The following is a 27,254-nucleotide window of genomic DNA, read 5'->3' on the forward strand; positions in this document are numbered from 1 at the left end:
TTTTCATGTATATTTTTAGGCTTTAAATGCAGCACTCAAGTGTCCCACTGGTGCCTAACCTAAGAGAGCAGTGAGACAACTTAGAAACACATTTATTACAACAAGAAACTAGTTGCAAATAAAAAACAGAGATTTTATATTGCTTTCATGTAGCCTACGGTATGCAAATTTACATTACAAGGCATTCTTTCGACACTTTACTTCAAAAAAACGCAGTGGTGGCCTTTGGAGTAGGCAAACTGGGTGACCGCCCAGGGCCCGAAATTTTATGGAGCCCGCGTTTATTCAAAATACGCACAAATAAAGTTTGCATTAAGCACTAGCAGGAAGCATGCAGTAGGCTAACTTAAGCTTTTCCATCACATTTATTTGCCGACCTCGATCGCAGACGAAAATCTGTTAAAAAAATGCTCTGATGAAGCATCCACAGAATTTGCTGGGACCTTGACAGTGAAGGTCCCGTGGCCGAGTGGTTAGCGCGTTGGGCTCGCAGTCGAGAGCCTGCATGTTCGACTCCAGCCACTCGCACTTGCTGTTGTTTCTCTGGGCAAGAAACTTTACGATAATTGCCTCTGCCTAGTGATCGATTTCGAGTAATGGGTAGTACCAAATTTAAGTCATAAGTAAAGTAGACAACCGGAAACAGACATTGCAGTCGGCTGCAGCGTGGGTCAGGTGTACGTCGGAAGGCGTACACCGATGCATAGCGCTCAAGTCCGCTTTCCCGCAATGCAGGATAAAGATAAACAAACAAACAAACAAACAAGAACTTTCCATTGAAGTGCATAGCTTCACAAGAATATATTCACCATTGAAAACAAAAGAAACTACAGTTCTCTCTGTTCTACAATATCTGTATCAAAGCAAAATGAATGTAGTGTTTGTTTGTAGTGTTTGAATGCAACTTGTGTTTGTTACTAAGACTATTACTAAGACTATTCATATTAATTCTTTTTTGTGTTATTGTAATTTATGATCATTTGAGTTTGCGTACTTTAATTTGTCGATTCCGGGCTGTAGGGGCCCCTCATATTACTTCTTGTCCAGGGCCCACAAAACCTTAATGCCACCACTGAAGAAACGTTGAGGCAAGATTGTGCTCATTGTTCACACGGCCATGACACTTATCATAAATAACCTATCCGGACTGCAGGTGATAGCCTGTAGAAAATTTAACAGCATTTATCCATCTAAATCTTCTTTTCGACAGCTCATTATGCTCCTTATTTCTAGTTGGCCTATTTAGGCCTACAAGTCCTTTTTGCAAGTGTTTTGATTTGAATTAACAAGTATCTTTTATTTATTTATTTGAAGTATTAGTAAGTAAACACCGCCCTTTGGGTGGCAAAAACGAACAAAATCATGTGTCGTGGTCACAATGAGATGACTTATTCAAAGTTACACTTTGGGTTGACAAGCCGTTCAGCATGGCATCATCACTTCTGTAAGTAACGTTGATCAATAAAAGACTATTTTATAACAATTTCAATACTAATTAAATAATAACAACAGTTTTGTCCAAACAACTCCTCGCGGTAGCGTCCATGATGAGATAAACAAACCCGAACAGGTTTTTTGATTCAAGAATCTGAAAAAAGAAAGAAGTTTGGTCTTTGCTACAATTTAGCCTACCGGTACTGGCTACAATAATATTTTTTTATGATTGAATTTTTGTAGAAACACTGTCCCAGAGCCGCAAAAATTCCAAAATAGTGAGTGTGTAAAAAGAATAAAATCAAGCAATTTATTTAATTAAATGTTACCAATAAATAATTCGTCACATAGCAGAGATGAGCATTGTTTCCACACCACGACTGTCTGATAAGAGCTCCAGTTTTACATTTTGCTTGCCGGGGGAGCTTTGCCACTCATTCTGTGCACCAATTGCATTCCTGGTTATTAGACCTACCTGAATAGCATTTATCTTTCCAGCAAATACTTTTGCTGAGTGGTATGTCACCTCCGTCAACTTGGTTCAGATTTCTACTTTTTAAGGAACAACTCTAAAAAAGCAATAAATTTAGCCTTCCCCAGACATCAAATCGTTCGTTTTTTACATTGATTCAACGTCTGCAAACGACTGATATGCGGTCTGGGTCAGTAGATGACTTTAGTGTTAGACTACTGTGACTGATCAATCGTTCCCTTCAAATTAAAAAAAGCCATAAGATAGACTACTGCATGTTAGAGAATTGCACAGCCTTAAATTCTTTATTGCCTAGTAATAGCGTCAATACGTCAACTTGTTTGCTTTGATTGTGTCCATATTACTGTTGCCATGATCGTAAAGCTTGGTAATTCTTTGTAATTCAGGTGCTTTACAAAATTAATGAATTTGTGTAGCCTAACTCAAGTCCATTTATTTATTTCGATAGCGCCAAATAAAAACAGAGTGAATTCCCAATTCGAAATTTCCAAAACAATCCACTGTATAGTGTATAAAATCAGGTTTCAAGGCACAATCATGATGGTAGCCAAAGACCAGAAGCGGTCACCTGGTCACTGGTCAGGTCAGGCATCACCAGGTAAACGTGCTAAAACAACTCCAAATCGGTAGGGACAAGATAGCTTCACGTTCGCATGATGTAATCGTTTGTTTAAATCTTTCACTCTGAATATTTTAACCAATTGCAATATTATTGATAACATAATTGCAACCGATGAAGATACGAACTTTGGTTAATTCGTGCGACGTAGTCAAGTTAGCCTACTTCAAAACCGATCGAAAATGATCACTTTTTCTTTTCAGTTGAAATAGGCATAGCCTAATGTATAAAATAGTATCATATAGCCTATAAATAGCAAGTAGTGGCATATTCGTAGCAAACGGCGATTAACTTGCACAATTAGTTTTGCCTGTAGAGTACTTTATACCTTTCTTTGAGGATCTTGTCCACTGACCACATCTTTATCAAGACCACAAAAGGTTGCATTTCCTGTGCAATTGCAATGCAAAGTCATTTGGTAACCGCCTGGCAATTAAAGTAGCCTAATAAAGTAAAGTCAACAACTACTTTTGCAGAAAAGTTAGCCTACATTGTACACTTTGTCTTAAATGGTAAAGGCCAACCCACACTAAATCGATAAAAGTAACATTGTAATTTTGTAACTTAGAAAATGAGTTAATATTTTGTTTATATCCATATCTTGACAGACTATTAGGCTATAAGATATCATTAAACTTGTAAAATTAATCTAGCACATTTGTTTTACGTTATTGTTTATCTATTTTGGGCTACAAATTCTATTTAGGCCTACCTGGTTTATGACTTTTCGTGCTTTGCCAGGAACAGGAATTTTCTGCATTGAAGTAGTCTTTCAGCATCTTTACCTTTAAATATGAAGGAAAGAAAACTTTAGACTTAGCCTATGCGATACAACTATAAAATATTTTCAACGTCACTGACTGATCTGTGGAATCGAAGGGATTTTGGCTTGTCCGGGGTTGGAGTCGGCCAGTTGTAAACTGAAAAGTCAAAGTCGTATATTTTTTGCCGGACTCCGCAGAGCCCTGGTCACAGAATAGCATTCAAAGTTGTAAATTTTTGGTTCGGAATCTTAAGTATTTTCAACTAGGTTATCGACCTGGGTCAGACTGTGCAACACAAAAGTTTGGGTTTCTGCTAGCAATCAAATGATATTGATTTGGTCTCTAGATTATTATCTGACCATATGCCATTTACATTGCTTAAGTAGCGCAACTATGGTCATTGGTGAAGGCCAATTAGATAGCCTACGAGCTAACAATTGGTTCATGCAGAAAGTCATTAGGCCTACTGCCTCCAAAAGTTTGGTTTTGTTGCATATTAGTCGAGCACTAAAACTAAAGGAAGTGAGAAAATAACAAGGAGTTTAGATCAAGGAATAGGCTACGTAACTGAATCTGTTGTTGGCCTCTACGCCACCTTAGAAGGGCTAGTTTTTTTGATTTAGAAAATATTTCACTTTTGATAAGTTTTATATAAAAGAAATGAAGTTGGATTGAAAACAATTTTTAAGTTTCTTGTAGAAAGCAAGCTTGCAATGAAGCGTTTATGATAATTACCATGTACCTGATCTGATACAGACATTGGCGATCATGGTCTTTTAAACGTCTTTATCATTTAACATTCCTATAAAATCGTTAGTTAGAAGCGTTTATAATATGTCCAATTGAGAATTGACCCTTCTAGTGCGATCAAAAAAGCAGAGCTTCGCGTCCAGTAATATAACGGTCATGGCAAATAAGCTCTTTCTGGTGTGAAACTGATGTTGTGATTGTAAACTTCAAGATGAAAAGTAAAGAAAAAATACATACTTTACCACCAGGTGGGGCACGATGCGTATTACTTTTTTTCTCGCTTTTGGTAGTGACGTTTGAAGTATCTGAATTGTTGTTGTCATTTTTTTTCTGAAAGAAATGTTTGTTAATTAATGTGGACACACAAAACAAATTACCTTTGTTTACATTAACTTGTCCTAGATTTAAAAATACCTGTTCAAGCCACAGTGGTTCAACTCTTCAAATGTGCGCTTGAGCAACGCACTTCAAGGACAGTTCTTCATTCAGTGGTGGATAAAGTAATTTTCAGACAACAAAATTTCAACAACCAGAAAAAATTCCAACCTTTCAATCCCTGTAACCGGGCCTGGGTCAGTGGTGCAAAGCCACTACAAGTAGGTATGAAAAACTCAAGGGAAAAACTAAGTTATAAGTATTAAGCTTCCAAAAAAAGGCTTTGTCATCAGACCTAGATTAAAGGTTTTCACAGCTTAGCTCACTTCCCAGACTTGCAAAATGTAGCGATGTAGGTGTAGTCTAACTTACGATGTGTTCACAGAGGAATTGCTTCAAGAGAGGAAAAGAAAAATGTAAAACTCATTGCAACAAACAGATAACGCATAATCTCTGGTCTGGCCTACATACTTTTTATAAAATATTTTTCAACTTACTTTTCTTGCAGGCTGTGAATCTTTGGAATTGTTCTTGGAAGTGCACTTTAAAGTTGTAGTTGACGAATCGATCTTTTTTGTTTCAATTTTTACCTGAAAATGGTAAACTTATTGATTAACTTTGGACAGGACATCTACAAACCGAAAAAATTTAGACGGTTTCAGTAATTGCCACAATCCTGGAAAAACGGAGAAACTAGTAGACAAAGAACCTTACAGCGTTTTAGAAATAATGTCTTACAATCGCATTTTATACCCTATAGGAGTATAGGGTATTAGTATCTGAGTGAATCTTGTATACATTCAGTTGGTCTGGACAAATAGTAGCCTCTCGCAAGTTGCAACCTACATTTCATTCATCTGAGTGAGTTGCTTTTGCTTGCTAGGGCTTTTCCGCTCTTTTAGTTCTGCTTCATGCCGTTTATGTCGTCATGCTGACGTCAGCGACGTGTCAATATAAACTTTTAGCCTCCGAACTTTTATTACGACGCTACCTACCACTTTGTCTCCAAACGATTTATTGTTTTTATACTCCAACTACAGTAACCAAAAACTCTAACGTCACTAAATCGACGTGTCACTAAATGCAATTGCTCATTTCGACAATCATGCATTAGTGCACAGGGAAATAACTTTCTAACTCTGTCACTCTTATTGGTGATCCAATGTTGCTATAAGACACTAAATAGGATGCACATTGCAATTATAGAAGCAACTGGCCTAAGCTATCTTGACCCGTCCTTCCACTGTCTTCCTCACATTTTGATAAATCTACCTAGAATCAACCTCATACGAAAGAAAAAGCCCTTCTGTTGATTAGAAAACAGAGAGACCAAGCCAGTTATCCCAATTAGGCAAAAGATTTTATTGAAAGAAGAAAAATTTTTACAAAAAAATTGGAAGGAATTTTCCCAAATGAAATGTAGTCCGATTGAGTGGATATTCTTATTAATCAAGCAGCAGTGGCCGAGTGGTTAGCGCGTTGGGCTCGCAGTCGAGAGCCTGCATGTTCGACTCCAGCCACCCGCACTTGCTGTTGTTTCTCTGGGCAAGAAACTTTACGATAATTGCCTCTACCCAGTGATCGATTTCGAGTAGGCCTAATGGGTAGTACCAAATTTAAGTCATAAGTAGATTAGACAACCGGAAACAGACATTGCCGTCGGCTGCAGCGTGGGTCAGGTGTACGTCGGAAGGCGTACACCGATGCATAGCGCTCAAGTCCGCTTTCCCGCAATGCAGGATAAAGATATGACAAACAAACAAACATCAAAGATTTAGACGGGGTTGACGGAAAGCGACCAAACAATAACAAATATGAAGAATTGTCTTTAAAAACTTTGTCTAATTTATTGAATTAAGTATAATCGTAAACCTACTTTGCTGCTTGTAAGAGTAGAATTCAAGTTGCTCATGGAACTATATCGTGAAGTTACGTTCTTGAGATCAAATTTTCTATGTTGTATTGTAACCTGTGACAAACGATGGTGGAGCCATTAAAGTTGCATCATCGTAAGTAATTTTGTTTTGTCTTGTAGGGAGTTGTGTTCCTCAAGTCTCCCTGGTTACCCTGATACGTGGGCTTCACTATCACAGAGTTTCTTTGCTTATGATATTCTTGACAAATGTCTGTTGCATAGCCAATAACGGTTTGAACGTTGTTTTTGGGAAAATGCAACCCATCTTTTGTCAATGAGTAAATTTATGCATCTCTACTAACCGTTTCTTGACTCAATCATAGGAGTTTTTCATCGATTTATTTAAAGAGACTATGCTTAGCCTATCTATGTTGCGACCGTGTCATATTTTAAACTGATTGTATTGCTTTGGTAGCCTATCATGCACGTTATAGTCTAACGTCTGTGTTTCCTCGCTGCTACCTTTTCCTAGACCTTTGCTATATTTGGCATATATTGTTTTTCGTTGTGATGGCCAGAAATAAAAACAAACTGAACTAGACGAACATTATCTTTAATTTAACAAAAGTGATACCACAGCGTCCAGGGGCGCCGGAAGCGGGGGGGAAGGGGGGGCGGATGCCCCCCCTGCCCTCAATTTTTCTGCAGATGGGGGGGCAGGGGGGCAATGGTGCCCTTTTAAAGTCATGTAAGCTACTGCACATTTTGCAATATAACAATTTCTGCTATTCGCTCTTAGCCTAATTATAATCTTTCATTTTTGCCTCAAAAAAATATTTACGACACAAAATTTTGCAACACAGTAGCCTACAGGCCTTAAAACTCGTTTTTTGTTCGGCAGCCATCGTGGCCTACCGGGAGCTCCTTCTCGGCGGCCAAATCTGCGTGCTTGGAGGCCAAAATACAAAATAAAAATAACGATAGCACAAGTAAATCGAATTAAACTTGCAACAATGCTAAAATGATCACTTAGCTTTGTTGAAATCTGGGCCTGGGCGACGTCCTACAATAGAATCGTTGCATTACGCAATAAATGCTTTATCGGGAGTGTAATCCAGTACTGCGGGACCATCTAACTCTAACGACACTCGCACGAGTGTCTCCAATGTGGCTGATTTTAAAGAAGTTCGCCACTCCCCTAGAATGCTTTTTAGCAACGAAAAACAACGTTCGACATGTGTTGACGATGACGGCAAGGTAATAAAATAAGTATATTTCAATGATGTGAAGGACATTACTAAAAGAAGCATAATTTTTGCAAAATAAGATCAAAAAATGTTTTCCCCTCGGACGTCAACTAACCTAGTTCTCCTTTTTAACAACGATTCAATGTTCGACAACATCAAATCGACATAAAAACGACAATATTGCCAGCCGACGTAAATTAGCACTTCGGATTAAGACTTTGTTAAAATAAACGTCAGGAATTACAAACAAGACTTACACTGCTGGTGATCGCAGATGGATACATTCCATCAATAACAAATATTCCCGCACAATGCAACAGTGGCGATTATGACGCGCTGACCTAATTTTGCGTCACTCTTTGATACTACATATTTTCGACAGTTAATCCACGATCATTCTATTGCGAAATTAAATAATTGGCTAGAAGAGACCGGCGGCCAAACTTGGCCGATTGAGGAGGTAGCACCGGCGGTCATTCAAGCACTACTTAGCGGCTATGGTCGCAGGCTGCTTTAAGGCTTGACAGTAGGTTACATCATTATAACATAGCATGATGCCCTTCTTTGTATACCGGACACTTGTAGGCTATCATTACTCAATAGCCTACATCAGTGGTTCCCAACCTTTTTGACCATGCGGCACCCTATCAAAGAGATAAATAGTTTGCGGCACCCTGGAAAAACTGGATCAATTTTATGAGATTTCTGTATTTCAAATAACTGTATGAAATAACACAAAATGAGTTGTACAGTATATCGCGCGTAAATAAATATATTTATTTAAAAGTTAGTGTGAAATTTGGGCTTGACTTCTTGCACAAAGTCCCTTAAATCTGGAGGCACATTCGATAAAGTCACCCGCATTTCTTCCTCGACTATAAGCAGTCGTTCTCGTTTTTTAGTTTTTAGCGCGTGACTTCTGGAACGAAGAAACTTCAAGATCAAGCGGCGCTGGTTCGACTCTCGGGGTGTGCGCTTGAGCAACGCACGTTAAGGATTGCTCTCCATTCAGCGGCATTTAATGGATGGAATAATTCCCCATAGGCAACAACACTTCAACAATCGGAAACTTCACTCTGTCAATCTCGGTGACCGGGCCTGCGTCAGTGATTCAGAGCCTCTACAAATATGCGAAACTGCCAGGATTAAGCTCTGCAAGAAGTTTTCCCAGTCCGAGGATAAAGATTCAATCAATGTTCGTACAAAAAATCCATTCTCACATAGGTATGACGTGAAAAACTGCAGCAAAAGCACAAAAGCTTTCTTTCAAACGCAAGGATATTCATTTTGAATTTTTATCCAGAACTCGAGAGAGGCATCTGCTTGTGCATAAGCTTAAAATTTCCATCGTTACGAATGTCAATTAATTCTTCTTCTTCTTAAGATTTAAAACAATATGAGAGTACGCTGAGTACAGCAAAAATGCTTTCTCACCCATGCGTAATTTTCCGTGGACATGCTGGAAAAATACTACTCGATTTTTTTTCTTCTAATGAATTCAGTTGCTGAGTTACTTATTAGTGAGACAACTTCTTTGTTTGTTCTTCATTTCCGAGAAGTGTGAAAGCATGTCAAAGTTTCTATTCTACACTTTTAAGGACCACATTTGCAGTTTTTCTGTCAGTGCTTTCGTTTTATCGGTTAAGTTAGGCTATAAGTTAAGAGAGTTTTATTTTTGCCCTGCATTTTAGCATTTACGTTATTTAAACGGTCGAAGATATCTACTAAATAGCCTATACTAATTTGGAGACCCAATTGTAATTGCAAAGCAATTCACAAAATATATTCATACCTACCTATGTACCTATTCATACCTATGTATAAAGAACAAATTAATAATTATAAAAACTTATTTTTTTCTCGATTAGCTATGTATCGTGCTTGTATGCGCACTGCGCAGGTATCCCTAATGCAAAAGTTTCCTATTTTATAATGGTTTGCAAACAATCGTGCAATTTTATAATCGTGCTGGGTCACACAATCCGATAATCCATCACTGCAATTTGACTTTGTGCGCCGTGAAACGCAAAATACAATCATGAAACCTGGCAATAATGATGCGTTTCAAATGTTTTTATGGAAAGAACAGCAACAAATCAAAATCTCTTTCGCGCTGTTTTTCCTGGACGAGAAAACAAAGGTTTACCGCGGATTTGAGTTAAAATAAATAAATAAATTCTACACTTAACGGGTTAAAGTTAAAATAAAGAATGGGCCGCAGTATTGCAATATCTCGCGGCACCCTTGAGCATTGCAATTGGCACCCCAGGGTGCCGCGGCACCCCGGTTGGGAACCACTGGCCTACATAGTGAGCTTATAGATTAGCATTATCGCTATATCTTATCTTAAAACTTGAAAAAAAATTGGCCTTTTAGTAAACAAAAGTGCCCTTTTTTCGTAATCTTGCCCCCCCCACTCAAAAATCGTTCCGGCGCCCCTGACAGCGTCCACTAAATAGTGACCACAGCTCCCAGGGACGCTTTTGCCAAAAACGGCCTACATTTGTCTTACCTTTCCACCACCCGGGGTGTAGTTGATGTTCTCCATGGAACAAACCTTTCCATGGACGTTCTTCAAGTTAGGTTTCCGCTTTCGGTAGTCCTTCTGAAGGAAAAATAACATAAAGCAATGTAGGCTGCTTTAAGATAATTTTAGCAGACGTCGGTCTATGGTAGACTACTTCTGAAAGCAATTAGTCTGGGAGCCTACGACAGAAGATTTCACCCCATAAGGTACAAAAGGTTTGACCCCTTGAAGTTACTGGGGTCAACCATGTCACTCACAAAAAGTATGGAAGATTGACCGCACCGGGTGGATCTGGACCCTAGAGCCCCCTAAAAAGCCCAAAAAGGGGGTTAATTTCACCCCATAAGGTACATGGACCAAACTTGGTGAAAACGAAGTTCTATGTCAGGACATCACAAAAATATCAAATCTAACAATATTTTCGGGTGGAAAGGTGATGTAAGACCCCCCAAAGTGGCCCCCCAGGGGGTTAATTTCACCCCATAAGGTACATGAACCAAAGTTGGTCAAAACGAAGTCTTATGTCAGGACATCACAAAAATATCAAATCTAACAATATTTTCGGGTGGAAAGGTGATGTAAGATGCCTTCAAAGTGAGTGTTTACCTGCATATCAAAGTGTTTACCTGCATATCATGCCTTTACAGATTCTGATTACACCTCGTCATTTAGCAGGAATGGGAAAGTGCGCCGCTGAAATTACTCCAAGGAAACCACGAAGCGCAGGCAGCTTTTAGTCAACTCGGACAAGACAAAGAAATTAGTGAAGACACTATCATCGCAATAGAGAACTTTGTGTGTAACATGTACAAAAACAAGAAAATTAATTATGTCAACGAAGTCCGTTTACAAATGTTTTTAGACGTCTAAGAACACAAAAAAGAAAATGAAAGGATATCATGCATACCAGAAGCTACTGTAGATAGTAGTACTCTACCACTTTGTTTACGAGTACTTCTCCAGAAAACAAGGCGCACACATCTCATCACAAGATGGTGGTTATCTTCAACTAGAAGTGAACAAGCAGCAACGTCGCTGCTAGAGTATGGCTGGAAAGAAGAAGGAGGTTGTTATAAAGTGGTGTGGTTTGAACTTTGAAGGTAAAAGTATAAAGCATCTTTAGATGTCTCTGCGTGGAATCTGATCTCATCCAGGAAAGTCAAGAAGAAGGTAAACAACATTGGAAGTCGCTTGGGTTACCCTTTATAAATATAAAACTTTCTCCTGGTCTATCCGTCATTTACTTTCTTACTGTAAACATTAGCCAATAACTGGCTGTAAAGTTTTGTTTTAGGAACCTATAACCAATAGCTTCTGCAATCTTGAGAAAAATGCCTGGGTGCACTAAATAACAAATAAATGTTGAACTTTTTCCAGTTAATAGTAAGTTGCAATGTTGCATTATTCGAAGAAAAATAGACGTCTGTAAAAGATAATAAAATTACTATTGTATGTTACGCATATCTGTAGTGCATAATAGCAAATGTTTCGTACAGTCTTTATTTCTCTGTATAAAACAGGAGAAATGTATGAACTTGAAGAATAAGATGAAGAAAGTGAAAGCGACAGCAGTGACAATGAAGAATAAAGAAACGACCGTTTACATTTACACAAACAATCTCTGTTTATGAATGAACAGTTACAATAACTGATTGGGGACATGAAGCAAATGGCATTAAACAAAAATTTACTACATTGGGTTTATTGGGTTATTTATTGTAGCAGCTGGAAAATGTTCATTACTGCCTGAATTAACGTTCCAAATGATTCATTTCGAAACGTTTTGATTTGGATAGTCAGTTGTTCGTTTAAGTCCACATTTAGTGGTCGTATTAAGATCTTGGATCAATTTTCTGGCTACTGTAGCCTATATGCTTCTTATGTACTTTCTGTTTTTGGTGTTACAAAGCCATGTATTGTCATGTCCTGTTGCCTTTTTTCGATTGACTGAATATGATTTATACAAAAAAATTTTGTAAAGTAGGCTATAATTCCATTTCATGCATCATGGGACAGCTTGTGAATGTATTTCAGCAAACCTATATAAAAATATTTTTAAATTTAATCCATTCGTACTGTCCTGGCATAGCACTTCCGTTACACCAAGGTTGGTTCGAGAAAGGGATGAAGTAAATTAAACTATAGGAGGAGATTCACTTTTGGGTAGGTCTTTTATCACCTTTCCAACTGAGAGTATTGTTAGATTTGATATTTTGTGATGCCCTAGAAGACTTCGTTTTGACCACGTTTGGTCCATGTACTCTATGGTGAAATAAACCCTCTGGGGGTCACTTTGATGACATCTTACATCACCTTTCCACCCGAAAATATTGTTAGATTTGATATTTTTGTGATGTCCTGACATAAGACTTCGTTTTGACCAACTTTGGTTCATGTACTTTATGGCGTGAAATACACCTTCCGAGGGGGTCACATTAAGGGAAGTCACTTTGAAGTCATCTTACACCACCTTTCCACCCAAAAATATTGTTAGATTTGATATTTTTGTGATGTCCTGACATAAGACTTCATTTTGACCAAGTTTGGTCCATGTACTTAATGGGGTGGAATAAACCTTCCGAGGGGGTCACATTAAGGGAAGTCACTTTGAAGGCATCTTACATCACCTTTCCACCCGAAAATATTGTTAGATTTGATATTTTTGTGATGTCCTGACATAAGACTTCATTTTGACCAACTTTGGTCCATGTACTTTATGGGGTGAAATTAACTTCCTGGGGGGCCACTTTGGGGGGGTCTTACATCACCTTTCCACCCGAAAATATTGTTAGATTTGATATTTTTGTGATGTCCTGACATAGAACTTCGTTTTCACCAAGTTTGGTCCATGTACCTTATGGGGTGAAATTAACCCCCTTTTTGGGCTTTTTAGGGGGCTCTAGGGTCCAGATCCACCCGGTGCGGTCAATCTTCCATACTTTCTGTGAGTGACATGGTTGACCCCAGTAACTTCAAGGGGTCAAACCTTTTGTACCTTATGGGGTGAAATCTTCTGTCGTAGGCTCTCGGTCTAAATGTCCCGTTCAGTACCGTTGAGAATTGATACAAACAATACGTAAAGTGGTTTATTTTATTTTGATTATAGCTCCTGAAGAGAGTGAGACGAAAACGTGTAGTTTTGAGGTACAAGTAACAGTCTAGCCTACTTGCAATACGTAAACTGTTAAGGCTAAACTAATAGCGATAGGCCTTTTCAATTATTATAATATCTTTTTCGTTATCAAATCACAAACTTAGGCTTAGGCTACGGGAATAAATTTTTTAGACGAAAAAAAAACACGTTAAAATTTAATGTTGAAACATTAGGCAATTCGATTTCAAAAGTCTTCGATTAAATTAGCCTACTTCTAATTGTGTTGAAAGCAACCGTAGCGTATCACGCAAAAATTGCTGTGTCTTTCGCTTCGAATTAGGCTACTATTATTTTGTAGGCAACAAACAAATTGGTTTTATTGTGAACTAAAAATTCTGTTGAATATTATTAAAACAAAATAGGTTGTTGTTGAACAGAAAAATAGGGTAAGTTCTCAATGATTGTTCAAAGATATACAGATCGAACTTATTTGCAGGAATTTGGGATCTCATTCCCATTACTGGACTAGGTCGAATCTCAGTAGCCGGAGGTCGACCCGGAATATAATTATAAAACTGGAACTTTTGGTATAGCTCCGGGGACACCACAAGCTCTGCAATGGCTCCAGAACTTTTATAGCATAATAGTTATGCAACTTTATGTAATTTTAACTAACAAGGTACTAAGTAAGTACTGGGCTATAGGTGGCAGTGGCGTAGCCAAGGGGGGGGGGTTTTGGAGGTTACAACCCCCCCCTTTGGCACGCGTGTGACGTCACGATATTAAGAATGATGCTTTCAGTCAAATAAAAAATTGCCTAGTTTTAAACAAAATTGCATTAAAAGATACGAGTTTTGCCAATACCAAACATTCAAACATCTCAGCCAGGAATTAGCAACAAGAAAACACAGAGACTTAGCTTTATTTCCGAAAAATGCCGAAGAAAACATGATCTTATCCTTTTGCTATGCTACCAGACAGCACCATTTTACAGGAATATTCGTACCCACATTTTTGTTGAAAATGCTCTCACAATGCACCAAATTCAAAGTAATTTTTCAAAATTTTCTGGGGGAAGCCCCCCAGACCCCCCGCCGCTGGGTGGTCAAAACCCCCCCCTTTCAAAATTCCTGGCTACGCTACTGATAGGTGGGCTACACATACTAGACCCACTTAAAAGCGTATTAACAATCAAGACACTAGAGACACTTATTATGCAGGTCGAACATACTTTTAAATTTGAAGTTTCCTGTTTGTTATGCTCAGAAGGTTTCAAATCTTGATGCGTAAACGAAGTTGGGTAGTTTGCTTTTGGTGATGAGTCTGTAGAAGATCTGGGAATAATTATAATTGAAAATGGATCTTTTGCAGGAGCGATTTTTGTTGAAGAGCACCATTCTGTTTCCATTCCCTTTGCTGGCATTAAATCCTGATAACGAAATGATTAAACAATGATTAAAGTATGACCCTATCCCTATGACAATAATTAACGAGGAAAGCCATTAGGGAGGCTAATAGACTTTGTTAGCACTTTATAGCCTATAAGCGATAAATTTGAAGAATTTATTTTCAAAATTAAACCCTTCTTTTAAAGCTAAATCTTGTCAATTTTTTGTATTAATAAAAGCTTTAAACTAGTAAGGTTACTGATACAAAGCTGGTCACTGAAATATACAATGAAAAGTTTTCACTTATTCTTTAGTTTAAATTGCTTTTGCTAAGCACCGGACTATTAGCTTACGTTTATTAGCTACCATAAATTGATCGTACGTTTAAAAGTAAAAACTTACATTATTTACCACTGTTCTGGGCAAAAGCTGTTTTATTCTAGAGTCCGTTTTAACGTTAGAAGATGTAGGCGTGCTGGAGCTTTTATTTTTAGTTCTGGTGCTGAATAACTTCGACTTTGTGATGCGTGATTCTTTTTCGTTTGAAGAAAATGACTCTCTCTTTGTTTTGGTCTTGAAACAAATAGTTTGTTTATTAAAAAAATACAATTTTCGACTTTCACTAAGATAGCACATGACGGCAGCCTTTACCGAGCTCAAGAGGAATAGAGTTGTAGGCCTAAATGTCCAACAAATGCCGATGCATTAAAACTAAAACTTCATCAAAAATTCCAGTAGGCTATAGTCTCCTACCGATATCGTTTTAACACTATCTTGTAGTATTTTACTTACCGCACTGAACAATTGGTCACTTGGTGAACATGTAGCACGACAGCACAAGTATTTGTTGGCCAATTTTGATATGAGTTGAAATTCTCCGGCGTTTGTTTTTGATTTCCACCACAGCAAAGGATCAGCATTTGCTGCTAGTAGCGGTAGAGAAGAGTATTTTTCCATTTCCGCTACAGCGGTCTCATATGGGGAAGGAGTTTTCAAGCAAAATCTGTAACTTTTGTCCTTGTTGCTTCGAGGAGACTGAAGCAGCTCTTGAAAAGATAACTTCTTTTTTGGAGTTAAAGTATCCCGTTGCACAATATAAGAGAATTCCATACACAGCATTTCTCGTATTTCCTCACTTTTCTCACCCACGTAATTTTTAAATCGTGGATCCATCATTGTTGCTTTCAACACAATACTTTGAGGCAGCATTTTTAGTTTCTTTTTCAAAAATCCCAACAAAGAAGATTTTATTATTTGAGTTATTTCAGAATCCGAAGACTTTCTATTCAAAGTTTCGTTTAAATACGTTTGCAAGGGAAGTATAGATGAAATCTCTAAATACTTATCAGAGCAGAGAACACGTACAATATCTGCAATCGGTTTCAATGCGCAGATGATACCGTGAAACATTTCAAAATCATCTTCGCTTACGGAAATCATTGAAGAGCCTTTAGTTGCAGAAAGAACATCGGTAATAGCAAGATGTTGTTCTAATAACCTCTCTAACATCACGTAAGTAGACAACCATTTTGAATTGTTGTCAGTTACCAAAGTATGTTGAGGCAGACCGAATTGACTTTGTGCATCTTGCAAGTTTTTTCGTCTTACTTCATTGAATGAAAATCCTGCTACTAACTGTCTAGCTGTCGCTAAGGCCCGACTTACATGATGCTCTTTTAAAGCGTTAACAATGGCCGCGTTTAGAATATGTCCAATACAAGGAATACGTGGTAAACCCAGTGCAGCACAAGCACCTGATGTTTCTGCACAGTTGTTGACAGTTATTGAGGTGATGATTTCTCGTTCTATGCCCCAGTCGTCTGTGAGGTTTTGTATGGCATTTTTTATGTCAGTGCTGGTGTAGCCTTCGGGCAGCAGTTCAGCATCAAGTTTCTGCATCTGCAAGTCCCAATTTGAATCAATATAATGAGAAGAAAAACTGACATATGATAAAAGTTTACTATCGGACCAAACAATGCAAGTCATGGCAAGTGAGAAAATTGAAGAAATATCGCTTTTAATTTTTTCACGCATACAGTTGCATAAAGTAGGAATTGCTCTGAAGGAGAAATAATGTCGACTAGGTAAAACATACTTTTCGTCAAACTTCGCTAACATTGCGCTAAAACTTGGCTTTTCTATTTTTCCAAGTGGAAGTTTGTCCTTGACAATACAATAAGTGACAGCCTCTGTAAGTTCTTTCCACTTGCTGCTGGTTTGACAATATTTGACACATTTTGTCGGTGCATTCATTTTTTCTTTCGGATGCAACCCAGAGCGTGACTTTGTTGATGACTTTTGGGAGACGTGAAAGACAGGGCAACTTCTGGGGCGCCGATGCATGTTGGATTTTGAGCCGTACTCACTTTCATGTCGAAATCTTAGGTGATTAATCATGCATGTCGTACTTCCTGCTGTCGTGGGAACAACTTTGCCACATAACTTACACACAGCCTTTTTACTTTCTTGTATATTTTCCTGTTGAAAAAAATTCCACTCTGATGAATCTGCATTCTTTTTTTCTTGACGCATTAGGATTTACTTCCAATATGACTCATCTGCAAGTTTCTCAACTGACAAAATAGAAAATTACATTTTTTTCTTGTGGTTTCAGTATTATATCAACGTCATAAAAGCGTTTGTTTAGCTTGACATCACAATGCCCAATATTGAAAAACCCAGTGCGCTACATTTGAGACAGAGATCAGGCCACTTTTGAAAGAAAATTTTTAGCCAATGAAAGCTTTTATCTTGCATTGGGAAGATCCAGTACTGAGTAGGGTAATCTTGACAGGGATCCAGGACTCCTGGTTATACTTTACGGCCCGAAACCTTTTCATAGACCCAAAAAAGTTGAAGATAAATCATTTTATCTTATACATATTTGTTATAATGCATTTTTTGATGTCTGGTTTTGGGGACACGGGTCAGCAGTAGCGTTGACAGGGCTTACTTTTGGACCAGGAATACTTTTAGAGGCTCAGAGCCTTTTGAAGGGCCTGGAAACTTGAAGAAATTACCTCGTATTCGTTGGAGATAGCGCGTGGAGAAGGTTGCTCCTCCCAAAGATCTGGAGGAAAGCTAACATCATAGCCATTAAAAAGCCCAACAAGCCAGCTGATAACCCTAAAAGTTACAGGCCCATTTCCTTGCTCTGTGTGCCATACAAGTTACTTGAGCGTCTCTTACTGAGCAGACTCGAACCAATCGTTGACCCAAAACTGCCAGAAGAACAAGCTGGATTCCGACGCGGCCGATGCACAACTGACCAGGTTGTCAAGCTTACTGATGACATCGAAAGTGGTTTTGAAGCCCGTGAGAAGGTGGGTGTTGTCCTAGTGGATCTTACAGCAGCCTATGACACTGAGTGGCACCGTGGTCTTACTATGAAACCATTACAACCCATTCCTGACCGACACATGGTTAAGTTTCTGGTAGAGACCATCTCGAACCGTACCTTCATACTGCATACCAACGAGGGAAAACTCAGCAGACCACGCCGCCTGAAAAATGGCGTCCCCCAAGGGTCAACACTATCGCCACTCCTATTTAATATCTATATAAGTGACCTCCCATGCACTACATCGCAACAGTATGGCTATGCGGATGATCTAGCTCAGTGGTTCTTAACCTTTTTTTCCCCAGCGCCCCTTTTCAGAGATTTCCATAGTCTGGCGCCCACCATAATATAAGGGCTGTAGCCTACTAATGACATTTTCTTCCAAGACTATAAGGCTAGCCTACAGCCAGTAGTAATTAGTTATTAGTTAGTAAGAAAAAACTAGTTTAAGCCGATGTTAGTTTTAATACTAAAAAATCAGCACAGATGTGCCTTAAGGCTCTTAACTTAAAAGTCTTAAGGCACATCTCTGCTGATTTTTTAGTAGTTAGTAAGAGTTACACTAATAACCATTATTGACTGACTATTATTATGACCAGTCCTTATGGTTTGCTTGCACTGCCTGCCCGCTGTCCCTGCCAAAAGCTGACCACAAAATGCCATTTACTTACTACAAGGAAAGGGAAACAATGCCCATTATCAACAACAAAGGCCATGCACAACACCATCCGACGTCCACGCTTGTCGGATGGTGTTGTGCATTGTGCTGTATAGGCCAACATAGAATGCTCTGGGAGAGAATCACTACTTCCCTTGTTAAACACAATCTCTATACTGTATATAGCTCCTCATCCTCGGTGGATTCTCGTACCCCCAGCAGAACTACTAAAGCAAATTTGCAGTGAGGAAAATATCGTTACACCTTCTGAATGTAGCGCCCCCTATAACGCCCCCTGAATATTTCCGCCCCTCTAAAAGTTAACAGCGCCCACTAGGGGGCGGTAGCGCCCAGGTTAAGAACCACTGATCTAGCTCTTCTATATGCTCACAAGAACTAACTGGCATGAGGTGGAAAGAAAACTTGAAACTGACCTGAAACTGGTGGCTGACTATCTGGACAAGTGGAGGCTCAAACTGAATGCGTCGAAAACAACAATCTCTGTTTTCCATCTAAATAAGCGGAAATCTCAGCGTCAACTGTCTGTCTCGCTAAAAGGAAATCCTTTACCATATAGCCTACTGCAAACCCAACTTACCTTGGAGTAAAACTTGACCGGCAGTTGACCTACAGCAGACCCCACATCGAGTCACTCCGTGCCAAGGTTACCTCGCAAAATAACCTCTTGAGAAGCCTAGCAGGAACAGGATGGGGAGCCCGAGCATCAACCTTGCATACAAGTGCACTAGCCTTGGTCTACAGCTCAGCCGAATATGCCTCAGCTGTGTGGAACCGCAGCAGACACACAAAAAAGATGGATGTATGCATTAACGACACCTTGCGCATCATCACTGGCTGTCTCCACCCCACACTTACTGCTTATCTGCCAACTTTGGCTGGCATTGCTCCTGCTCATGTCCGTAGGGAAGAAGCCTCTCACAAACTGGCTCTACATGCGAGACTCGATCCTCAACACCTTCTCCACAGTCACTCCCAAACAAATGGACCAGTCAGACCTCAACGCCTATCATCAAGGCGCCCATTCCATCGATATGCTACACAACTTGTGGATAAGAACTTCAGCTGCATGGAAACATGGGCCCAGGAATGGAACGAGCTGCCACATAGCCCTCCCCAGTTTTCAGTTATGCCAGCACTCTCCATCCCTCCTGGAGCAGACCTCTCTAGAAAGGCATGGGTCACATTGAACAGGATTCGATGTGACGTTGGCTGCACTGGAGCTAATATGTTTAGGTGGGGGTTGCATAATACGCCGATATGTGTCTGCGGAGCGGTAGAACAAACAATGCAACACATACTCCACGAATGTTCCATCTTACGGCCCCCAAGTGGAATCACTGGTATTCGACAACTGGACCCAACTACCGTATCTTGGCTGCACGAGGAGGCATTGCCAATCTAAGCTACTACAAGTCAAACAAGAGAAGAAGAAAAGCGAGTTTTTCTTAGAAGTGTCTTATTTAGGGGGCCAAGGAACCCATCGGTACCAGGCCCAAATTGTTCTCCCAATGGCCCTGCGGATAAGTCATCCGGATCCGGTAATAGGCCTAAATTAGCGTTTCAATGCTCTGAATAGGCCGTGAGAGAACAATTTGTTGAGCCCGGTAGGCTACAAAGTAATATCCAGACGCCCTCTGGCAAAATACCAGACAAATCAAGAAATTAGCATGTTTGGCTTCTGTGGAGTGCCAATCTTGCACATTGTAGCGCTGCATGTAGGCAAAAATTCACGCAGATAACATTTATCTAAATAAATGTCTTCCCAGATAATTATGTGTCCCAAATTATATAAATATCTTCCCAAACAGAAAAGTTGCAAGGGAGTATTTGTGTACCAGGAAAGTTGAAAAAAAGTATTGCTTATCTTCTTGCAACAATAGTGCACTTTGCTCTCCGAGAAAGCTGATACGTAGTTTACTTTTTTCCTCGGTGACTGTACGTATTCCCCTTTCTTAGGCATACGTATTTTTTAATAGGTAAAAATTAGGCTTTTATTGGCCCTGGTGGTAGAATAGCATGTGTCTATCGTTGGAACGCCTTCCCAGGGACAAACAAAAGCGCGGCCTCAGGCTATATCCTGGTTTGGTTCGAATCTTTATCTTCGGCCTGACAAAGCCTTGATAGGGGATTCCTGGTAGCTTCGCATACTTGTAGAGGTTCTTGACGCAGGGCTGGTTACAGAGATTGGAAGAGTGAGGTTTTCCGATTATGAATTTTAAGTGTTGTTGTTGAGAAATTATTTTACCCATTAGGTGTCGCTGAATTGAGAGAAATTCTGAATTACCTTGCTTAAGCGCACACCCCGAGAGCCGAACTAGTGTCTCGTTATCTTGAATAGGGCGCGCAACCACTGAGCTAACGGGGCGGAATAACGTAACTGAATGAAGCTAAATGGAAAATCAAGTGACAACTGGGGTAACTGTACTAGCAGGCTACTGCATTAAAAGCATCACTTTATAAACTTAAACGATAACTTCTAGAAGTGCAAAACTGCTTCTTAGAACAGATCTCAAATGAGGAAAAACCTTATGATACAAATGAGCTACACAGGATAACAATGCAAATATTTTTTAGGTACAGTTTAATACACAGTCACAAAAAACAGCACGATGCAATAAAGGTAGCACAGGGTTCCAATGACGTAGTCCTTTGATTGATAAATAACAGTCTGATAAAAATCGAAGCAAATTTGCGATTGATTTCACATTCTTCATTGTGACACCAACCAGCATAATATTGTGACTATCAAGTTTATTCTCATAAGTAAGAAGCAGAGATACCATCGCTCGACGTCTTCACCCATGTTATCCCGTTGAGTGGTGTCGGGCAGTCAAAGCAGAAAATGAAATGATAGACTTTTCGACTCAAGTCTAAAGCAACGGTTTTTCTTGCGTAGTCATGTCATTTGGTATGTCATTCTGAATAGGTGAAGGTTAGCACATGACCAATTTGACCAAAGATTTAACAGAGAAGCATAAGTTATGAAGAAAGAAGAGTGTGCTTTATCCTTGATGCTTATTCTTCCGTTCATAAAATGCTGATATCTCCTTTTATTTTGTTTACAACTTATGCTTCTCTTTATTGTTTGTTAAATCTATGGTCCTGTCTCAAGCTTTGTTGTGGCTCGTTGTATTCTGAATCGAAAAACCAAGTGCTCAGTTTCCTGACCGACTTGATGACAAACATGTGTTCACAATAAATTGGTTCACTAATTTAAAGGATAGAGATAACAATTCTGATGACAGCCCTCTTTCTTGCAAAGGAGGCTGCAACAGTACATGTAACACAAGACGCATAATGCCAGGTTAAATAAAACACAAAAAGTAACTAAACAATAGGCGTGGGACAATAAATATCCTCAATAACTGGACCTGCATTGAACACCCTTATGCCCCTAAAAGTGAGGCATCAATAAAAAGCGACTACTTTTAGACAATGCATGCAGATCTGGTTGCCAGTATTTGAATACAGTGGTGGTAACCTTATAGTGGTCGCACGGCAACACTATTCCACCCAACAACTGATGTGATGCATGCTAGGGAATGTAAACAACGGGAGGTCCCGTTTACGAAGTTTTTCTTGTCTCATATATGCAATGGTTTCGATAATAATGACGTTGTCAGCGTAATATTCACTAGTACGGATGAGAGAAATCAATAGGTTGCTGCCCAGTTGGTAACAATAATTGTGAAATCATGAGCAACTGATGTTTTTAAAATGAACAGAACTTTACCAACACATTAATCACTGCCAGTGCAAAGGAGGCAGGCTGACAGCGACAAGGTACAAATCGATGAAGATGGGACGAGATTAGCCTCAGAAATATTAAAAAGTTTATTAAGCCTAAGAGAGCAAAAGACAGAAATGACTTTTGTTAGTTTTTCAATTAAAGGAAATCAACATAAATCTGAACACATAAATTTTCTATTAAAATGCTTCCCATACAAACGTCGGGATAATTAGGCTACTACCCAAGAAAAAAGTAGCTATTGCAAAGAATAAGCTGAGAAATCGTGAGCATGTCACTCAACTTAGTTCAAAAATACATAAACATGAAATCGAGTATATTTTGTTTCGAGTTTCCTGGGCACTTGCTTCACCACAGCAGAGGTTTCAAAATATTCGCTGCAAATTATGAAACAGAAAAGGTACTTGGCAGAAAACGGTTGAACTTTACTGGACATCCCATATCTAAGGAATGCCCTAACATTTAATGTCAAACTTTGTTGATACAACTACTGTTCGTCTAAAGCTGATTTACTTTGATAGTATGGTCTTGGATGATGAAAACGCAATATAATTATTTGGGGGGTAATTGCCCCTCTGTGGCTACATTTGTGGTGTAATCCGGGTTCATCAAAGCGAAAATGATTTTATTCAAGTAGGAACCAAACAAATGTTTGTGGAACAAAATTGGCAGAAACAACGTTCAATTGATTGCGTCATTGAGGGGGTTAGTTGTTGCGTGACATAAACCAGTCAATACCAGCCTGAAAACGTTGCCCTTTTACATCGTTTGGCGACGTTGAAACGATTTAAATAAGGAAACATCTGATAGCTGGGACCAGGTTCATGTAAAGCTACCGTATGAAAGTATTCAAGTCATAGACGCAGTTAGATTACTAAAAGTAAATGCAATGTATCAAGCAAAAGATGGACATAAGAAATTTATCAAGTCGATGGCCAAAGCATGTTTTAAGAATGCATCCAAAGGTACTTTTGATCAGTTTCGAAATGTTTGTGAATACAATTGCTTCAGTTGTCTGTTCGGTCTATGTAGGCATTATAGCATCCAAAAAGTGATGGGTGATTCACCAAAATCAAGAGTTTTCAAAATACTTACAAACTATTGAGCCTAGAAGTTACCACTTGGCCGAAGAACCTTGCTTGTCCTTGTCGTGAAGAGGTATTCGTTTGCATCCGCAACAGATCGTATCAAAAGTGAGAGTAAATCGCGTTAGTGATCATAGGAAAAGTGACATTTTCACCAAATCTTTCAGGACTTCAGCAAAGTTACTGGTGATGATTTGTTGCACTGATGCTGGGCATCAACATGGGGCACAGTTTCAAAAAAGCTATAGATTACGCTGCTGTTGGGCGTTCAAGCCGGCGTGTTTCTGCAAACTGCCAGCTGACTCAATTCAAAAAAGAATTTAGATTGTGTTGAGTTGCCAAGACTCAGCTATGCTGATTTCTTCAAGATCTGATTCTGAAAGATGAAGATTTTTTGAACCAATGAAAACCGTAAAATCAACACTCGGAGGACCCCTGTATGAGGCCGAAGCTCGTGTGTCTCTTTCCCAGCAAGCGATAAACGGGCGGTGTGCATATACTTAAGTTACAATTCACAGGTAACAGATTTATGTGTAATCATCAGCCATCGGTGGGGTTTCCTTTATAAACCATAGTCACTTCGGTGTTGCCATATACCGCAGATATCGACGGATATAAACGCGTTTGCGGCAAGCCCCGGAATGCGACGCCAAGAAATTCATAATCTCTCTCAAACGCGAGCGTATTATCTTCCATGTCTAAGACAACAGTTATTTTTTCTCCAACCTGAAAAGCATTAAAAGGCATATTTAATTGACAGAATGCATGCCTATTGTATAATACTGATGACAAATGGTTAGCATTACCATTAAATGAAAACCACTGTATGACAGCCTACACAAACTTAAGCAAAGTGAGCCAGGTAATCCATTTATATACATTTAGCAATACTAATAACACACATAGGACCTCACCTGATATTTTGGAGGGTTATTGCACTTTGGATACGAATCTTGTTTTGAGCCGGCATGCAGCAAGTAATTGTCTACTAAGTTCCAAGCCCAGCTTTGGTCTGACGAGCCTAATAAAGCTTTGTAGCCTCTCACTCGTAGAGGAGCTTCCTTGGTTGCTATGCCAACCATTGCAACTGTCCCAAGAGGTCCACTCCACCGTATGTCCCATGAATGGCGGCCGGAATCGAACCCGATCCTGCTGCGTGCGGCATCGGTGCACTGGGCTTCAGGTCTGCACATACACAATACATGTTATAAAACCCCAAAATATATGCCAAGCACCAGTGCACCACTGCTCTATATTCTTTTCCACAGGGCCCCTTTTTAGAGATTTTTATAGTCTGGCACTGTTTTTTTTGGGTCATTTATTGGTCATTGACCAATTTTTTAGCAAAATGTCCGAAAAAAATAGTCAATTCGGTCAAAATGTCTGAAAATAACAAAGTCTCTCAGCGAAACTTAATGTTGTAGCTAGTCAGAAAGTGCAAATTTTGATTTGTATCAGCTATATACTTGAAAGAAAATATTTTCATCAGAAAAAATGACCGAAATAAATAAAAAATGACCGAATTTTTTCAAGTTATTTCGGACATATGACCAAAAAGTCTCAGCGAAAAAAAAACCCAGGTCTGGCGACTGGCACCACCATGATATAAGGGCTCAGGGCTGTATTAAAGATTATTATGAGTGATACCGTGAAGTTGTATCTGATTCAGCATTGTGCAATTAGAAAATTAAAACTAGCAGAATTTGCAGTGAAGAAAATATCGGTACACCTTCTGAATACAGTGTCCCCTGAGTATTTCTGTCCATGTAAAAATCAACAGCACTTCCTAAAGGGGCGGTAAAGCCCAGTTTAAGAACCATTGAAATAGACTTTCGAAATTGAGCAGAAGTGTACTTGTTTGGCTTTCAACAAAGAAACAACACATTACTTAAAGTTGTTTCAGTGTTATCAATATGCTCGGCTAAAAAAAAAGTAAAAGCAAACTACCATTATAAAGACATATATATCTTTGATTTGATGCACATTGTCCAGTGTCCACATTATCAAGACACCATGTTTTGTACAAACCTTCTGTGCAAAGTAAAACCATCTGGTTTAATATATACATTTCCAGAGCAATCATTTGAATTCCATGAATAGTAGAACGCTCGTAATTTCTCTTTGTATGTGGGTAAAGCTGAAAGCAAGTCGGATTTAAGGGTTTCTGCAGCTAGTTTTCTGACGCACTGCAACCTGCAAATTCAAGAAAATACAGTGTGATATGCGAGTGAAAGAGCAAAACTGTATCTCACATAATAACCTTTTATTTCATCTGTTGCGAAAATAGCATATGGTACAATTATAAACAATGCAAATTGTATAAACAATGTATATATTGTATAAAACAATGCAAAAGTGACATTAAATGACAGGTAGTTTAGTTATATAGGTATAACCATAGTCTGTAAATTAATCAAAGTTCATCAAACTCTTGCAATGATTTGTAACAAAATAATTTTAACCATATTATAAGTTTACTGTGTCAGTCATACACTTGCAAACAAGTGAACAATCCCCACTAGATCAATTCCATTCACATACTGAAGACAGCCCGGTGATCAATGATCAGTTTGCAACACAATGCACTTGCCAATAAAGAAATTTAATTTTCTTCTGCGGCCTTAAATGACATTCGTTTTCTTTTGTCACATATTGTTTGGCATTGGCCATTTTTTGCATTGAGTTTTAATATTGTAAATAACAATCAATTCCTTAAGATAAATCAAACAGCTTTAATTGGTGCATGGTTGAATTGATGCCTTGATTACTATTACCGGTCACTATAAAATAAAAATGTTAGTATAAATACCTCCATACGTCATTATTTCCATCATTTAAATAATGAAACCAGGATTTACAGACAAGAGAGCAGGACTGTAAATCTTCTAAAGATAAGAATGAAAAAATTCTTTCAAGTGCGTTATTCGGCAACCGATCAGCAGAGGCACTACTTGCTTTATCCATCATTGAAACTAAAATCTAAACTAGAATTTAAACCTGAAATAAGAAACATACAAAATCAAAGCAGATACACTATGGCACTAAAGCAAACAACTCTTTGGCAGGCAGCACTGACAGTTAAGAACCACTGATCTAGTCTATTTTATGGCTTCTGTTGATTTAATATTATGCAGTGGCTATTTGATCGGCTCCGGTCTTTTAATCTAAAACACTATTTGACCGGCATGACGTAACATATATACTTTTTCTTTCACCTTCTCTTTTAAAGCAAAAGACAAGAGAAAAAAAGGGCGTATATAACTTCTAAATTCAACAATTTTATTCACCTGGTTCAGTGGCGCATGCGATATTTCTTGGGCTGGTGTTCTCGAGGAAAAGAGTTCGATGCTACCCAGAGGCGTTTTTTTTTCAACTAAATTTTGACCCGAAGTGACTCAATCGTTAGGCTGCTGCATTTTTGTGGTCAATTTTTAATTTGAGTAGCCTACAGCCCAATTTTTTATATCTTTTCACATGTGGGTAATAAAGTAAGAGTATTTTTAATTTGCTGGAATTTGAGTATTTCTCTGGGTAAGTTTCTGTTCGTCATAAGAGGACGTGACCGTGATTGCCAAATGACGGATTACATTTTTGCTCTCAACAAGTTAGTTTGGTGGCTGTAAAAAGTTATGTACAATACTTCTTTAATAAAAATGGTTTCATCAATGTCAAGTTTACTTTTAGGCAGTGTTTTTTAGCAGGCAATTTAGTTTGAAATAAAACTCTTCTGGGTAGTTTCGAACTCATACCCTCGGGGATACCAGGCAGAGAAACATCGTACGCGCAGGTGATGCAGTTGAATAAAACTATTGAATTTATAAGTTATAGGCACTTTTTTCTTCTCCTCTTGTCTTTT

At 38.8% G+C, this 27,254-nt stretch overlaps 2 protein-coding genes across 9 annotated transcripts; both read right to left on the reverse strand.

The window, feature by feature from the left end:
- Window positions 1–1,449: 1,449 nt before the first annotated feature.
- Window positions 1,450–17,100, reverse strand: LOC145787146 (E3 SUMO-protein ligase ZBED1-like). Of its 8 annotated transcripts, XM_082598876.1 has the most exons (12): window positions 16,642–16,776; window positions 15,339–16,445; window positions 14,949–15,119; window positions 14,390–14,587; window positions 10,050–10,142; window positions 6,312–6,404; window positions 4,933–5,025; window positions 4,298–4,390; window positions 3,259–3,331; window positions 2,875–2,972; window positions 1,910–2,003; window positions 1,450–1,588 (listed from the first exon to the last, which is right to left on the reverse strand). In XM_082598876.1, exons 2-12 carry the CDS (start codon window positions 16,443–16,445, stop codon window positions 1,581–1,583), a joined length of 2,121 nt encoding a protein of 706 aa, XP_082455002.1. In that variant the 5' UTR covers window positions 16,642–16,776; the 3' UTR covers window positions 1,450–1,580. The 8 variants fall into 8 exon arrangements, 5 of the variants coding, with proteins under 5 accessions (XP_082455002.1, XP_082454998.1, XP_082454999.1 ...); XM_082598872.1 differs by having other exon boundaries at window positions 14,958–15,119; window positions 15,339–17,100; XM_082598873.1 differs by having other exon boundaries at window positions 2,875–2,936; window positions 15,339–17,100.
- Window positions 17,101–21,145: 4,045 nt separating this feature from the next.
- Window positions 21,146–26,382, reverse strand: LOC145787421 (F-box/SPRY domain-containing protein 1-like). The gene is made up of 4 exons (XM_082599164.1): window positions 26,208–26,382; window positions 25,427–25,591; window positions 24,313–24,583; window positions 21,146–24,124 (listed from the first exon to the last, which is right to left on the reverse strand). Exons 1-4 carry the CDS (start codon window positions 26,363–26,365, stop codon window positions 23,939–23,941), a joined length of 780 nt encoding a protein of 259 aa, XP_082455290.1. The 5' UTR covers window positions 26,366–26,382; the 3' UTR covers window positions 21,146–23,938.
- Between the last annotated feature and the right edge of the window lie 872 nt (window positions 26,383–27,254).

This window comes from Aplidium turbinatum, chromosome 18 (genome assembly GCF_918807975.1).
Source record: "Aplidium turbinatum chromosome 18, kaAplTurb1.1, whole genome shotgun sequence".
NCBI lineage: Eukaryota > Metazoa > Chordata > Ascidiacea > Aplousobranchia > Polyclinidae > Aplidium > Aplidium turbinatum.

Excerpts from the sequence above, each read along its gene's own strand:
- LOC145787146 (XM_082598871.1), bottom strand. The coding sequence starts at position 17,078 with ATGCGTCAAGAAAAAAAGAATGCAGATTCATCAGAGTGGAATTTTTTT. Across the intron at positions 15,120-15,338 it reads GTGACCAATTGTTCAGTGCG|ACCAAAACAAAGAGAGAGTC; the intron begins GTAAGTAAAATA and ends ATTTGTTTCAAG. Across the intron at positions 4,391-4,932 it reads ATTCACAGCCTGCAAGAAAA|AAAAAAAATGACAACAACAA; the intron begins GTAAGTTGAAAA and ends CATTTCTTTCAG.
- LOC145787421 (XM_082599164.1), bottom strand. The coding sequence starts at position 26,365 with ATGATGGATAAAGCAAGTAGTGCCTCTGCTGATCGGTTGCCGAATAAC. Across the intron at positions 24,584-25,426 it reads GGTTTTACTTTGCACAGAAG|ACCTGAAGCCCAGTGCACCG; the intron begins GTTTGTACAAAA and ends GTGTATGTGCAG. Across the intron at positions 24,125-24,312 it reads ATAACCCTCCAAAATATCAG|GTTGGAGAAAAAATAACTGT; the intron begins GTGAGGTCCTAT and ends AATGCTTTTCAG.